Consider the following 15,294-nt stretch of genomic DNA (forward strand, 5'->3'; position numbering starts at 1 on the left):
GGCGCGCCAGACAACGGATGGTGGTTATCACGAAGAATTTGCGATGATGATTGGCACCTCCTTTGCCACAACCAGTCCATTGTTGCTTGTTATGTTATAGAAAAGTGGACTTACCACCTTCCTACTGCTGTTATTACTGTTCACCACGCCGTCCGAAGCGAAAATGAGCTAATGCCATTTTAGTTTTAGTTTTTTTTTTAGTTTAAATGATCTTTATTTTAGTTTAACTTGGACGATTACCATATAAATTTTTACTAAGTGATTTAATTGCTTTCTTCATCTTTAGGTATGGGCAAAATTTAAAATTTGTTTTACAGGATTAGTCCTAGACTTAGTACACGGTCGACCACCTTGGTGGGATTGGTTTGTTTTGTTTTTAGAATTTGAAGAGAAACTACTTAATACTACTATTTACAGCTTAAAACTAACCTACTCTACTATATACACTTAACCTACTATGTACAAATTGCTTATTAAAGCATGTTCAGAAAGATTGCATTTTTGAATAAATTTGGTTGTCATATCATCAATTTTGGAATCTACTTTGGGAATTTGTGCCTCTTGATGGAGGTCTGCTATTCTTGTGTCGAATGGACGATCTAGGATCATCCTCAACACTCTATTCTGTGCAACCTGGATTTTGTTCCTGTGGGTCTGAGCGCACGATTCCCACACCGGGGCGGCATAGAAGATCGCGGGGGCTATGATCTGTTTGTAAACAGCCAGTTTGTTTTGCCTTGAGAGGCGGGATCTGCGGCAAATGAGCGGATACAAACACCTAACCAAGGCGGAGCACTTAACTAGGGTTTTCTCTATGTGCGAGCGGAACAGGAGCTTCTCATCGAACAACATCCCGAGATAAGTAACATCAGTGGACCACTCGACCCTTGTACCATCCATTATTACGGTACAGGAGGGAGACGGTTTAAGTTTTAATGATTGTCTGTGAAGGAACATGATCGCTTGGGTTTTCGAGGCGCTGATTTTGATTTTCCACGTGGTGGCATAATCAGTAAAGGTGTCAAGGCATCTTTGGAGCTTGTTCGTAATTTCACGAGGCATCCTACCCTTGACGGCTATCGCGGTGTCATCTGCAAACAGAAAGAACACGCAACCGTCTCCTAGAGGAGGGATGTCCGACGTGTAGATGCTGTAAAGCAGTGGTCCCAGCAGACTCCCTTGCGGAACACCTGCTGGGATCGGAAATTGTCCCGAAAGGGAGAGCTAATGCCATACAGCAGCGCTCTTTTATATCTTTCCAGGTTAAAGCAGAATGATGTGCAACCAAGTGGTATAAAAGCTACAAAGACTCCTCCCATTATGAGTAGCTTGCTATCAAGTAGCGACACTGGCTATTTTCTTTTTGCATACACGGCGAATGAGAACGACCTAAATTTGAGTTTAGTTCACTCATAATCGCCAAAAGTGTAGGAACTCAGCGATGAGTAAATTTGTCTCATAGTTTCCTGTGGAAAAACCTAAAAAATCTGCTAGAAAATGAGGAAATTGACGAAAATTTTATTCAGTCTCGGAGTAGTGAATCCAATCTTTACTTTTCTCAAATTCGGGAATTTTTCCCTGGAAAATCCTGGAAAAACCTGGGAAAACATGAGGCAAATTTACTCATCGCTGAGTTCCTGTACTTTATTTCTTATTTCTGAGATAACTTGGGTTCGTCTCATTCGCCGTGATAGATATCGGCGCCGGTGGTTAGCGTGATTACCTCTCACCTGCTGGCCTGGGTCCAATCTCAGTCGGCGCCACCGGCATATTCTAAGGCATAACATCTCTGGGAACTGCCACCCTGGCGTCGGTAGCATTGGAGCTCAGTACGGAAAACAAATCTTGCGTCACTTTTCAATTGGTCCTATCTACATTGATCGATTCTCTTCATTGACACTCTCTTTCGTAAATAACTCGGCTTCACAAATGTTTCCTGCCGTCTTCGTCGAATTAGATGCTAGATGGTTGCTTCTTCAGTCGAAAATATCAAGCCGCGGCGATTCAAAGCTGATCAAGGTTGATCAACATAATTTGTACCCCTCCTTCCAGTTTGATTACATGAGCATTATGTGTGATCGTTGGTTCTGAATATGGACAAACAGGCAGATGAATTCTATTCCTACTCTTTACTGCACTTGGTGGCCCTGAAAAGAGCCGTTTTGTTGGCAAAGTTGGTGATGATTTAACCTCCGAAACCAAACAGAGTGCGTCTCTGTCACTTCAAAACGTAGATGACATCCATGGCCGCTTACGCTTGGCGTGTTTAGTGAAGGTGACAGCATCACGGATCTCATTTTTCAGGAACGCCTTCAACACACCTCGTAAATCAAACCGGAGATACGTCAGACACCGCCACGGCGAGCCAGACAACGGATGGTGGTTATCTTGAAGAATTTGCGTTTGGTTCTGAATATGGCGATGAGTGTGCAAAATATTACGCAATTCCATCCCCCTATTCGCACGTGCCCGAGGATCGGAGGCGAATGCCACTTCGACTTGTTTCGTCTACTTACTACTCTCTGACGACTGTGCTGGGGAAGCAGCATATGCATGTAGGTAATTGGTGGATTTGTTAGTTAATTCGACTCTTTGGGACAATGCTGGACATTTACCAGTTTTTCAATAGTTTCTTGTTGAAAATCAACATTCGGAAACATTGTTATCGATGCGTAGCCATATTAATGATTGATTGGTGATAAAATTATTGAAATTGGCTCAGGGGCAGCTGAGTTATTAACGTTAAAAATCTTTCTTAATTTGTTACATATTCCATTTCGGTTTTCACAAAGTGTACCCCCATATAGAAATCAAAGACGTAGTCCTACGTCAAAAGCAGCAAGTTTAACAGTTGTCATAAATGACATTAAGGTGCCTAACCTAAGTCAATTTGGTTCTAACTAGTTTTCAATTCGACAAGTAGACTTACTCAGATCGGGTTCTTCCGCTGCCGTTGCCGTTCTGCTTCCGCTGGCATTGCGCTTGGGCCTTTAAGGATTCTAGTGTGCTCACTCCGATGGCACAAAAGTCATCCAAGAACACTTTGCTTGAAGCTATTTTTTTTTTAGTTCTTTGGTTCGATTATACGTCAGGTATTGACAGCTGATGTAAACATTACGAAGTTTCAGCTTCGTTTATGCGTTGGAGAAAATGTATCAAGTGCTTGGCGTTTTCGATGGTTGTTTCGGTGTATGTCAGTGGTTTATAAGAAATAAGTGCATAAAAGCGAATTCACGGTGTCTTCAAGAACCAATGGCCGTGGTCATACCAACAATCAATACGAAACTAACGATTTTAAATTGGCTCACTACTTGACTAGCCAATTGGTCCCAAGCGAACGATTAACGTACCCCATTCTAGTCGAAATTCTACTACTACACAATGTTTGTTTTGATTCGCTATGAAAGTTTGACAGATAAAATGAGGGGTTAGTGAATTTTCCTATGTTTCGAGGGGTGAATCGATTAGCGTGGGACCGAAGAAAGTACCAGAGCTGAGCCAAAAAGTTGACCACGTTTCTTCGGGACCTACAAGTCTTAGAGTTACCTCTATGGTCATACTAGTACCAAACGGTGGAAACTAACGATTTTAAATTGGCTCACTACTTGTCTAGTCGATTGGTCCCAAGCAAATCGATTAGCGTACTCGTTTCTAGTCAAAATTCTAGTACTACACAATGTTTGTTTTGATTCGCTATGAAAGTTTGACAGGTAAAATGAGAGGCTCGTGGATTTTTCTATGTTTCGAGGGGTGCATCGATTAGCTTGGGACCGAAGATAGTACCAGAGCTGAGCCAAAAAGGTGAGTGCGTTTCTTCGGGACCTTCTGGTTTTGGAGTTACTAGCACCATAGAGGTAACTCTAAGGCCAGAAGGTCCCGAAGAAAAGTGCACAACTTTTTGGCTCAGCTCTGGTACTCTCTTAGGTCCCAAGCTAATCGATACACCCATCGAAACATAGGAAAATCCACGAGCCTCTCATTTTAGCTGTCAAACTTTCATAGCGAATCAAAACAAACATAGTGTAGTACTAGAATTTTGACTAGAATCGAGTACGCTAATCGATTTGCTTGGGACCAATCGACTAGACAAGTAGTGAGCCAATTTAAAATCGTTATTTTCCACCGTTTGGTACTAGTATGACCATAGAGGTAACTCTAAGACTTGTAGGTCCCGCTTTTAGAAAATCACGCTGTGGGTTTTATATGTAAAATCTAGCATTTTCAAATTTTTATTAGTAGCAGAATTCTAATAACTTTCAAAGTTGCTCCTGAAAAAGAATACCTTTTCCTAAAAAATTTCCTATTTCTGAGATATATTATTTATGTAAAAAAAATTGGGATTTTAATTACATTCAAAATCACAAAATCAGTTTTTTTTCCAATCTTGAGATTTATATTTTAATTTTCAACCTTCCAGAATCTTTAAATTACCAACTACTGGTTCATGATTTTTTTTTTTCAGATTCTGGATGTTGAAAATGTATCTATGTACGAGATCTTGAAGATCCACCAATGTCGGATCCTGAAATTTTCGTTTAGCTTCCAGAGCCAACAAAATTTATTAAAGGTCAGAATCTTTAAATTTTGAACAACAATTTCAAACTACATTTTATTTAATAATATTTTGCATAGTGCCACGGTCTTGAAAGTTGGTCTAAGTTTGAAATATGGTTTTTGAAGTTTAAGGTTCAGATGTTTTGCAAAGTCCTAGAATCTGAAAAAAAAACTGCCTGAAACAAAATTCATGTGTATAAGAATTCTGAATTTCCAGATCCAAGAACGTATTTTTTAAAAAACATACAAAGAGGATTTTCGACTTCGCGCGTAAGGTTTGTCCCGATTCGGTCCCGGTTCGATGCAACACTCGCGATCCGCCGCTGGAAAAGGATGACATGGACTCCCCGTTTTCGATGGTAGAATTCTCAATTGCTCTTCTTTCATGCAATAACTCGGCTCCGGGAATTGATCGAATCAAGTTCAACCTGCTCAAGAACCTCCCAGACGTCACAAAGAGGCGATTGTTGAACTTGTTCAATCGATTCCTTGAGCTCACCGTTGTTCCGGATGATTGGAGACAAGTGAGAGTTATCGCCATCCAGAAGCCCGGTAAACCGGTAAAAATAATTCTTCTTCGTCTGGACAAGTGGGTCGAGGCGAATGGCTTACTCTCAGATACGCAATTTGGGGACGAACGACTGCCTTGCGTTGCTTTCAACTGAAATCCAATTAGCCTATGCTGAAAAACAGCAGATGGGTTCAGTTTTCTTGGACACTAAAGGGGCGTTTGATTCTGTTTGCATCGACATCCTTTCGGACAAACTCCATGCGAGTGGGCTTTCTCCGATTATCAACAATTTCCTGTTTAATTTTTTGTCCGCGAAACGAATGAGCTTCTCTCATGGCAACTCGGAAATTGCACGAATCAGCTACATGGGTCTTCCACAAGGCTCATGTTTAAGTCCCCTCCTGTACAATTTCTATGTCAAAGACATTGATGATTGTCTGGCCGAAAATTGCACGCTAAGGCAGCTTGCAGATGACGGCGTGGTTTCCGTGGTTGGACCAACAGCACCGGACCTGCAAGGACCATTGCAAGATACCTTGGATAATTTGTCTACTTGGGCAATGAATCTGGGTATCGAATTCTCTACGGAGAAAACAGAGATGATTGTTTTTTCTAGGAAGCTTTATCCAGCACAGTTTCAGCTTCAACTTATGGGTAGAACAATCACTCACAGCATGTCGTTTAAGTATTTAGGTGTCTGGTTCGATTCGAAGTGCACTTGGGGAAAACACATAGCGTATCTGAGGCAGAGATGCCAACAGCGAATCAATTTCCTTCGTTCCATTACCGGCACTTCATGGGGAGCCCATCCGGAAGATCTGATAAGACTCTACAAGACTACCATTCTCTCGATTTTGGAGTACGGTAGCTTTTGCTTTCAATCGGCGGCGGGTACGCACATATTGAAGCTCCAAAGGATTCAATATCGTTGCATTCGAATCGCGCTAGGTTGTATGCAATCGACGCATACCATGAGTCTTGAAGTTCTTGCGGGCATCCTCCCCTTAATAAATTGTTTTGCGGATTTATCGTTTCGGTTCCTCATCCGCTGTGAAGTGATCGAAAACTTTGAGAAGCTGCTAGAGCGGAATCCTCAAACACGATTCATGAGCTTGTACTACGAGTACATGACTCTGGACATCGGCCTCTCCTCGTTCAACCCCAATCGCGCTGTCTCCCATCATTTCAGTTGTTCTTCCGTGAGATTTGATCTCACAATGAGGCAGGAGATTCAAGGAATTCCAGAGCCTCACCGTTCCCTGATTGTCCCAACTATTTTTGCGAACAAATACCGCCACGTCCCCACCGAGAAAAGATTTTTCACAGATGGGTCGGTGATAAATGCGTCCATGCGACCATTTCATGTCAGAATAATTCTGGAATTCAGCCCAGAACTTCTCCTTCAAAAACTGTGTGGGAATCCTTCTCAATATTTGTTTGAATTCAACACTTTGAATACTTTTAAATTTTACTAAAAAATCCAGGGTTTGTCCGCTAGATTCTATAGATTGTTCTGTAATATGTTATAACCCTTAAAATGCTTCTAAGTTTCAGAGAGATTTTTGTTTTTTTTTTTTTTAATCTGTGATCTTGATTTTTTTTTTTAAATCTAACATTTTAATTATTTTTTCTCCAAATCTTACATCACAAAGATTGTTGAAAAAAAAAGTTCTAGTTTTAGACTCTACACAAATTTGAAAGCCCCAGAATCTTGGGAATCTTCTTAAATCACATGTTTTATCTTTCAGTAAATTCCTTTCAGAACGTTCTTAAAAATGCGTTCAATTTCGTTTTTTTTTTATGTTGAATTTTTATAAGATTTAAACTGGAAACCGGAAAAACCGTTAATTTCAAAATGAAAGTTTACTGGCCACCCTGAATAGATCACTTTACAAATTAAACAAAAAATGTCCAACTGTTTCGATGATGATCAAAATTATCACCGATTGCCTGCAAAAGGCGCTTTCCCTAACACAGATTTCAAAATCGCATTCCATCCGGTCTCGCCAAACGGTGAATAGGCACCGTGAGTGGTGGTCATCAGTCGTCATCAGCAGCAGTGCTTTCGGCGCGTGGCGTTGTACATTGTTCTCCAGTACACAACGAAAGGCTACCCGCAAGTAGCGAGCCACAAGAGCGTCCATTCACCGAAGAAGGAGGAAAAAGCCGCACCGCTATTGATCGGATTCAGTTGCTCGTCGTGAGCCGCTGTGGGCCATCTATGCCAATCGCGTCATCCTCGTTCCAAACAACATACAGCTCGCTAGCCTAATCCGTGTTGAACACCCTAATAGCTCAGCATTACCCAACCATCACGAAAAAACGGTTCTTTGCAGGACCACCATAAATTATTGTTGTTTAAGAGTTAATTTTCATTGAACGTTCGCTCGCCTTTCTGCCAGCCACATCACCCCCAAAGCTCTTTTATAATGTACCCAGCAAACAACTTTTGTGGTCAAGTGCGTAACAGTAGGTATTGAAGTGGTACATACAAATTCTTGCAATGACCGAACATAACCTTGGCAATTAACCAGAAACACTTCGAGTTAAGGTAAGGTTTTCTCCAGGACAATCGCGAATATCTCATGATTGGAAAATTTTAGCAAGAAATTCCATTTCATTCCAAACGTTTTGAGCACGAAAATGCGTAATTTTGTCATCAGAAAACGAGGCGTTTCCGTGATGGGAAAAAGTAGTTTCCCTAACACAGTCATCGAATATTTATACCGAGCACGTAATCCTACGTCAAATCCACGGTCGTGTCTTGAATACAAGCTCTTATTTTTTGGTTAAAATTTGACAGATGGAAAGGTCTGCTATCCGAGCGAACGATTTTGACAAACGTAGATGAGTGCTACTCGAAAACAAAAATTTCAGAGAAGTTAACAAAAGTTCAGCTAAATTCGTATATCATCACCTAAGTTCAGCGAGCGTCTGTGTACCATAGAGGTGCGGCGCAAAACGACGTCTGTTCTCCATGTTAGGAGCGGCTGATCACCGTCCTAGTGCCAGCGTGGGACTCTAAACAGAGCTGTGCACGATGACGCCCGGCGAGACAGGGGGTTGAGGCAGGCCCAACAAGCCGCCCTGGAAAAAACATAAAGTTGCAAATACTGAAGGAAGAAATACGGATCGGTACAATCGGCACAGACCTACACGACGAAATAAGGACTACGATTGGAAACTCGGAACATGGAACTACAAATCGCTCGGCTTCCCGGGCTGCGATAGGTTAATCTATGACGAACTTCAACCACGCAACTTTGAAATCGTAGCAGTGCACGAACTTTGCTGGACGGGACAAAAGGTATGGAAAAGCGGGCATCGAGCGGCTACTTTCTACCAGAGCTATGGCACCACCAACGAGAACCGGCTTTGTAGTGCTGGGTAAGATGCTTGGCAGCCGATCAACGCGAGGATGTGCAAGTTGGGGATTAAGGGCCGTTTCTTCAACTACAGCATCATCAACGTGCACTGCCCACACGAGAGGGAGATCCGACGACGAGAAAGAAGCGTTCTATGCGCAGCTGGAGCAGGTGTACGACGGCTGTTCGCAACGGGACGCAAGGATATCTACAAAGCCACCTGGAGGTCACCTGACCAACACACAGAAAACCACGTAGCAATCGACGGGAAATTCTTCTCCGACATTATCAACGTCCACACGTACCGCAGTGCGAACATAGATTCGGACCACTACCTAGTTACAGTATGCATGCGCTCAAAACTCTCGACGGTGCATAACACCCGTCGAAGTCGAACGCCGCGACCCAACATTGAGCAACTACGGGACGCCGGAGTTGCCCAGGACTACGCGCAGCAGCTGGAAGTTGCACTACCCACCCCTACCCAGCTGCTCTTGGCGCAGCTTCTCTTGAAGATGGCTGGAGGGACATCCGTTCCGCCATAGGTAGTACTGCTGCAGCGGCACTAGGTACTGCGATCCCGGACCGAAGAAATGACTGGTTTGACGGCGAATGCAAACTGTTAGTAGAGGAGAAGAATGCTGCAACACAAAACTCGGTTTTCCGAAGGAAGAAGCGTCAGCAGGAAGACTGAGATTGCGAGGCGATGGAAAATCTGTACCGCATAAACGACACACGGAAGTTCTACGAGAAGCTAAATAGTTCGCGCAAAGGCTACGTACCGCAAGCCGACTTGGACGGTAACCTTCTCACGAACGAGTGTCAGGTGATTGACAGGTGGAAGCAGTACTATGACGACCACCTCAACGGTGATGCAGCAGAAAACGAAGTTGGAACGGCAACAGACCTTGGATCACGCGCAGAAGACGACAAGCAACCGGCCCCTGATCTTCAAGAAGTTGAGTAGGAGATCGGTCGGCTGAAGGGTGGTGAAGCACTGGCTAGAGCGCTGCACTGGGTAATTTCCAAGATTTGGGAGGAGGAGATATTACCGGAGGATTGGATGGAAGGTGCCGTATGCCCAATCTACAAAAAAGGCGACAAGTTGGATTGCTGCAACTACCACGCGATCACACTGCTGAGCGCTGCCTACAAGGTACTCTCCCAAATTCTATGCCGCCGCCTGTCACCATTTGCTAGAGAGTTCGTGGGGCAATACCAAACGGGATTCATGGGTGCCCGTGCTACTACGGACATCATTTGTTCATCGATTTCAAATCCGCATACGACACAATCGATCGAGATCAGCTATGGCTTTCCGGATAAACTGACGCGATTGGTCACGGCGACGATGGATCGAGTGATGTGCGTTGTTCGAGTACCGGGGACACTCTCGAGTTCTTTTGAATCTCGAAGGGGGTTACGGCAAGGTTATGGACTTTCGTGTCTGCTATTCAACATCGCGTTAGAAGGTGTGATCATAAGAGCAGGGATAGAGACGAGTGGCACGATCTTCAGGAAGTCCGTCCAGCTTCTTGGCTTCGCCGATGACATTGAAGTCATGGCACGGAACTTTGAGTCGATGGTTGAAACGTACATCAGACTGGAGGCTGAAGCTAGGCGGATTGGACTTGCCATCAACGCATCAAAGACAAAATACATGAAAGGAAGAGGTTCTAGGGAAGACAATGTTAGCCTCCCATCCCGAGTTCAGATTGATGGTGACGAAATCGAGGTGGTCGATGAGTTCGTGTCATTGGGTTCACTGGTGACCGCCGGAAATGATACAAGCAGAGAAATTCAAAGACGCGTTATGGGAGGGAATCGTGTCTACTTTGGACTTCGCCACCGCACGAAGTTGACTGTCTACAAGACGCTGATTAGACTGATGGTCCTCTACGGCCACGAGACCTGAACTATGTTGGTAGTGTTTTCCAACGGAAGGTGTTGCGTACCATCTACGGTGGAGTGCAGATGGATGACGGAACGTGGAGGAGACGAATGAATCACGAATTGCATTAGGTGCTGGGAGAACCAGCCATCGTCCACATTGCAAAAATTGGGCGACTACGGTGGGCTGGGCACGTCGTAAGAATGCCGCACGACGACCCAGTGAAAACGGTTCTAGAAGTGACCCAACAGGAAAAAGAAGAAGAGGCGCGCAGCGGGAAAGGTGTATCGACCAAGTAGAAGGCGACCTGCGGACCCTTCGCAGACTACGAGGCTGGCGAAGTATGGCCATGGATCGAGTAGAGTGGAGACGACTTCATCGGACGGCAGAGGACAACAAGGCCTTAGCCTTATCGGTAAGGTAAGTCACCTAAGTTCAATTCAAAGCTTTCCTATTTCAAGCAAAGCTCAAAAAAAAAATCAGTGAAGAACTCATGCATCTTTACCAAACTTCTTAAATCTTTACCAAAGTTCAATCATCTTCCATGAAGTTTCAAGAAATTCAGCGAAGCTTCAACGAAGTTTGAACAACTTAAACTCCGAAAATTTCAGGGAAATTTCAAAAATTTCAGTTTCAAGAATTTTAGTGGGATTCCAAACATTTTGTTGATAAGTATTATAACACTCTTGTAACATGTTATAACACTGTAGTTTGAACAAGACATTACCAGTTACAATACATCGTTATGAGTAGCATTGATTGATACATATTATATTTGTTTGCTGTGTATAGATTAAAGTGATGAGCGGTGGTAGAAAGGGCACGCATTAGTGATTCATTACCACGTTTAAAATCGTTTTCCAACAAATTAAAAATCACACTTAACAAACAAAATAAATCCCTTGACAAATACCGCGTTTCTATGAATTTCTCCTACAGATCCGCATTTCTGCAACATTCAATCAATTCTATAGATCTACGTAAAATTTGGTAGAACTGCCATCACTGACTTGCAACTGTTTTGATTTTGTTCAACACAGCTGACGGGATGACAGAACGAGGGAAAAGCAACTGGTTAAAAAATTGCATGAACGAGGGATGCTTATTTAAAATTGGCTCACTACTTGACTAGCCTATTGGTCCCAAGCAAACGATTAACGTACCCCATTCTAGTCGAAATTCTACTACTACACAATGTTTGTTTTGATTCGCTATGAAAGTTTGACAGATAAAATGAGGGGTTAGTGGATTTTCGAGGGGTGAATCGATTAGCTTGGGACCGAAGAGAGTACCAGAGCTGAGCCAAAAAGTTGAGCACGTTATTTCGGGACCTTCTAGTCTTAGAGTTCTCTATGGTGCTAGTGTGCATGCAAAATACGCTTGACGATATTTTTTGAAGATCCAACCCTAAAGAGTCGAATTCGTAGACTTTCACATACCTACCTGTACCTGAGTACCTGATGGGCGACGACTCGTTGAATTCAAATCTGCGCCGAACGAAGTAACCGTCTCCATTGGTCTCGGTCCTGAGCCAATCGCTTCCAGTCGCCTTGGACGTTCAAGGACCTAATGTCCTCCTCAACTGCACAAAGCCAACGCGTGCGTGACCTACCCCGAAGCCGACGTCCTCTTCCGGGTTCTCTGCTGAATATTGACTTCGCTTGACGCTCTTCCGGCATTCGTGCCACATGCCCAGCCCACTGTAGCCTGCCGTGTTTTATAAGCTTCACAATATCCATGCCGTTATATACTTGGTACAACTCTTGATTCATGCGACGCCGCCAGATGCCATTTTCCAGTTTACTGCCGAGTATTGTTCGCAGCACTTTACGCTCAAAGACATAGAAAGCTCTCCGATCGGCCTCTTTCAATGCCCACGATTCGTGGCCATAAAGGGCTACCGGCAGAATCAACGTCTTGTACAGCGCGAAGTTCGTTTTCGTACGCAAGCTGCGGGACTTCAGCTGGCTACGCAACCCGTAGAAAGCCCTGTTCGCGACTGCAATACGCCTTTTCAACTATTGCTTCCACGATTTCTACCGGCGACCATGTACTTCGTTTTGGTAGAATTTATCGTAAGACCAATCCTCGCTGTCTCCCTCTTAAAAGGCGCGAACGCCTTTTAACTGCTCTACGGTCGATTCCGATGATGTCGATGTCGTCCGCAAAACCAAGGAGCATGTGCGACTTTGTGATGATGGTACCGTTCCTCTGCACGCCAGCTCTCCTAATCGCTCCTTCGAGGGCGATGTTGAATAGCAAGTTTGAAAGAGCATCTCCCTGCTTCAACCCAACTAAGGTCACGAACGAGGCCGAAATCTCGTCTGCAACCCGTACACATGATTTCGAACCATCCAGCGTTGCACGAATCAGCCTAATTAGTTTCGTCGTTTTCTTGCATTATCTGCCATAGCTCGTTTCTCTTTACTGAATCGTACGCTGCCTTGAAATCTATGAACAGATGATGAGTCTGCAAGTTGTACTTGAACTTCTCAAGGGTTTGACGCAGGGTAAACATTTGATCCGTCGTTGACCCTCACGAAAACCAGCCTGGTATTCGCCGACGTAGGATTCCTGAAGCGGTCTCAATCTGTTGAACAGAACACGTGATAATATTTTGTACGTCGAATTCAGAAGCGTGATTCCTCTGTAATTGGCGCACTCCAGTCTGTGTCCCTTTTTGTAGAGGGGACAAACGAGACCATCCAACCAACTAGCGGGCAATTCTTCCTCCTCCCATATCTTGAGCAGTATACGGTGGATCATCTGGTGCAGCTGCTCACTTCCGTGTTTGAGAAGTTCGGCCGGGAGCTCGTCCTTACCCGCAGCCTTACTGTTTTTCAGCTCTCGTATCGCCTTTTTCACCTCTTCTAGCGTTGGTGGTTCCACAGCTTGACCATCGTCGTCGATGTGTCAGTTGCCGAAAATTCCGTCCGTTAGTTGACACGATTCAACATTTCTTGTTTCAGCCGCTGGATGCCAGACAGACGCTGTTTGAGCCGCACCTCCTGGTGGACAGACGCTCGGGTTATTGGGTAGATGGGGCTGCCATCTTGGATTTAGCTGACACAATACAGCATTTCTTTTTCAGCCGCTGGATCCCAGACAGACGCTGTTCGAGCCGCACCTCCTGGTGGACAGACGCTCGACGATTCGCACCTCCTCAGCCTTGCTATCATCACGATATGGGTTAATCGTGATGACATTGCCCACACCCCGCTACCAGACTTTCACATACAATATGATTTACATATGTCTCTGAGCCGGGGGCGCCGTTAAATTGGGGGCCTCGGCTTTAGCTCACCATCACCTTACCGTTAATACGACACTGACGTCGATGCAACAGTCGGTCGACTGTGAAATTTCTCACCTGTCAAATTGTTGATGGGGTTACAACTGATGTCAAAAGATTCCACTGCTATAAAATAAATTCCGCGTCTAGATTCGAACTGGACGAAGCTTTACTATATTGTAAGAATTACCTATCCCTGTTGAACACACTATTTGAAAGAATGCCACCATTTCAACATTTCAAAACTATCTCAGAGCACCTAAAATAGTTTTTGTATAAATTTACCCCATACATATACCACCAGCGCCCTTTTGAAGGATTATCCATGTAATGAAATACTATCTCTAATTTACAGACTTCGAAGAGATGCAAAGTCACGAGTGGAGTGACAAGGTATGACGTCTGCTAAAAACTGTCTCAAAATCAGAGTAAAACTCAACCCATTTCCTTTCCAGGACAACGCCCAGTGGCAGGAACAGTTTGCCCAGTGGAGTCTCAACTCGCAAAATCAGTAATTTGGATTCGGATCGTCACCGTTTGACGTTGTTGCCATTCTTGTAAAACTATCCCTAAGACCCTCGCCCCGCCACCATCCCATCTTTCACCTAAGCGCAAATAGAAAGCTTTCTTGGTACACATTCTAAAAAAAATAACAGACCGGGGCACATCTGTTCTCACTCATTCACGCACCCCCGCACGTGGATATAAACGAACCAGCATCATATCACTCTATCATATTTATAAAACACGTTAGATGAGCAGAATATGTATAAACTCAAAGTTTAATCATTAACTCGACCGATTGCGGTTTTCACTGAAGCTGCCACCTACTTCTAGTTTCTGATTAATTTAATCTTTTGTATGTGATCTCTACGTTAAGTTCGTGAATCAAACAAACTACCAAGCCGAATGCTTTATGAATTTATTGTTCTTTAAACTGGTAGACTTTAGAAAAAATGGTTCCATTCCAGCATAAAATGTGACTTAGCCTAGTTATATATGATCCGTATCGGTTGTCCACGATTGCAAGAATTTTTATTAATCTTTAACAGTGCTCTTTAAGTAGCAGGAAAAGTACTTCTCTATTCATGTTTTGATTTGAGAATTATTTATTTAAGTTCGCGCTGTTAGTAGAAATAAAGTTTTGTTATGTTCATTTTTTTGTTTCTTCGAATCGAAGCCACCCCTTGCTTGTTAATAGGAGAACGCACAGTGATGTACAAAAATAAACAGAATCAAGCATTTTAGGCACCATTGAAAAGTCGAGTTCGTGAACAATTCCATCAGCAACAGCAAATCTTAATAAAATACAAAAAACAAATGGAACTAACTACTCACCTAAGAGAAACATATTAAACCAAACTGACCGACTCTTATTTCCATCGCCTCACAGTGTATAGTGAAGTAAGCCTCGGATCAATTTTAGCTCACCAATACTTAGCACTCTCCCTTCTGCAAAAAGCATATCTTAGTTGCACAACAGTTGCCGCAACTGCTGTGCAACTCGCTTGCGATTATGCGGATCACTAGGGGTGAGAATGACCACGACAAAAATTGGGAAACAATGTCACATGAAAAGAAAAAAAAACAAACGTAAAGGAAAATTATTAGAGCAAACCTTAAGCAAAAGAAGGTGTATGTTTTTAGGCAAAATTAAAACAACAAGCAAAACGTGTTTTCG

The 15,294-nt window shown here is 43.5% G+C and overlaps 1 protein-coding gene across 4 annotated transcripts in view; it reads left to right on the forward strand.

Annotated features, from left to right (window-relative positions):
• Dyb (Dystrobrevin) overlaps positions 1–14,934 on the forward strand; it is a 131,433-nt gene extending 116,499 nt beyond the window's left edge. For all 4 annotated transcript variants that reach the window (XM_065222086.1, XM_065222088.1, XM_065222089.1 and 1 more), the window contains 2 exons: positions 13,969–14,006; positions 14,069–14,934. In XM_065222086.1, the coding sequence (XP_065078158.1) occupies positions 13,969–14,006; positions 14,069–14,128 (98 nt within the window). In that variant the 3' untranslated portion in view covers positions 14,129–14,934. The remainder of the gene's footprint in view (positions 1–13,968; positions 14,007–14,068) is intronic.
• Positions 14,935–15,294: the final 360 nt, after the last annotated feature.

Source organism: Ochlerotatus camptorhynchus, unplaced genomic scaffold, assembly GCF_037179485.1.
Source record: "Ochlerotatus camptorhynchus isolate MF236.1 unplaced genomic scaffold, CSIRO-AGI_Acam_v1.1 ptg000156l, whole genome shotgun sequence".
In the NCBI taxonomy this organism is placed as follows: domain Eukaryota; kingdom Metazoa; phylum Arthropoda; class Insecta; order Diptera; family Culicidae; genus Ochlerotatus; species Ochlerotatus camptorhynchus.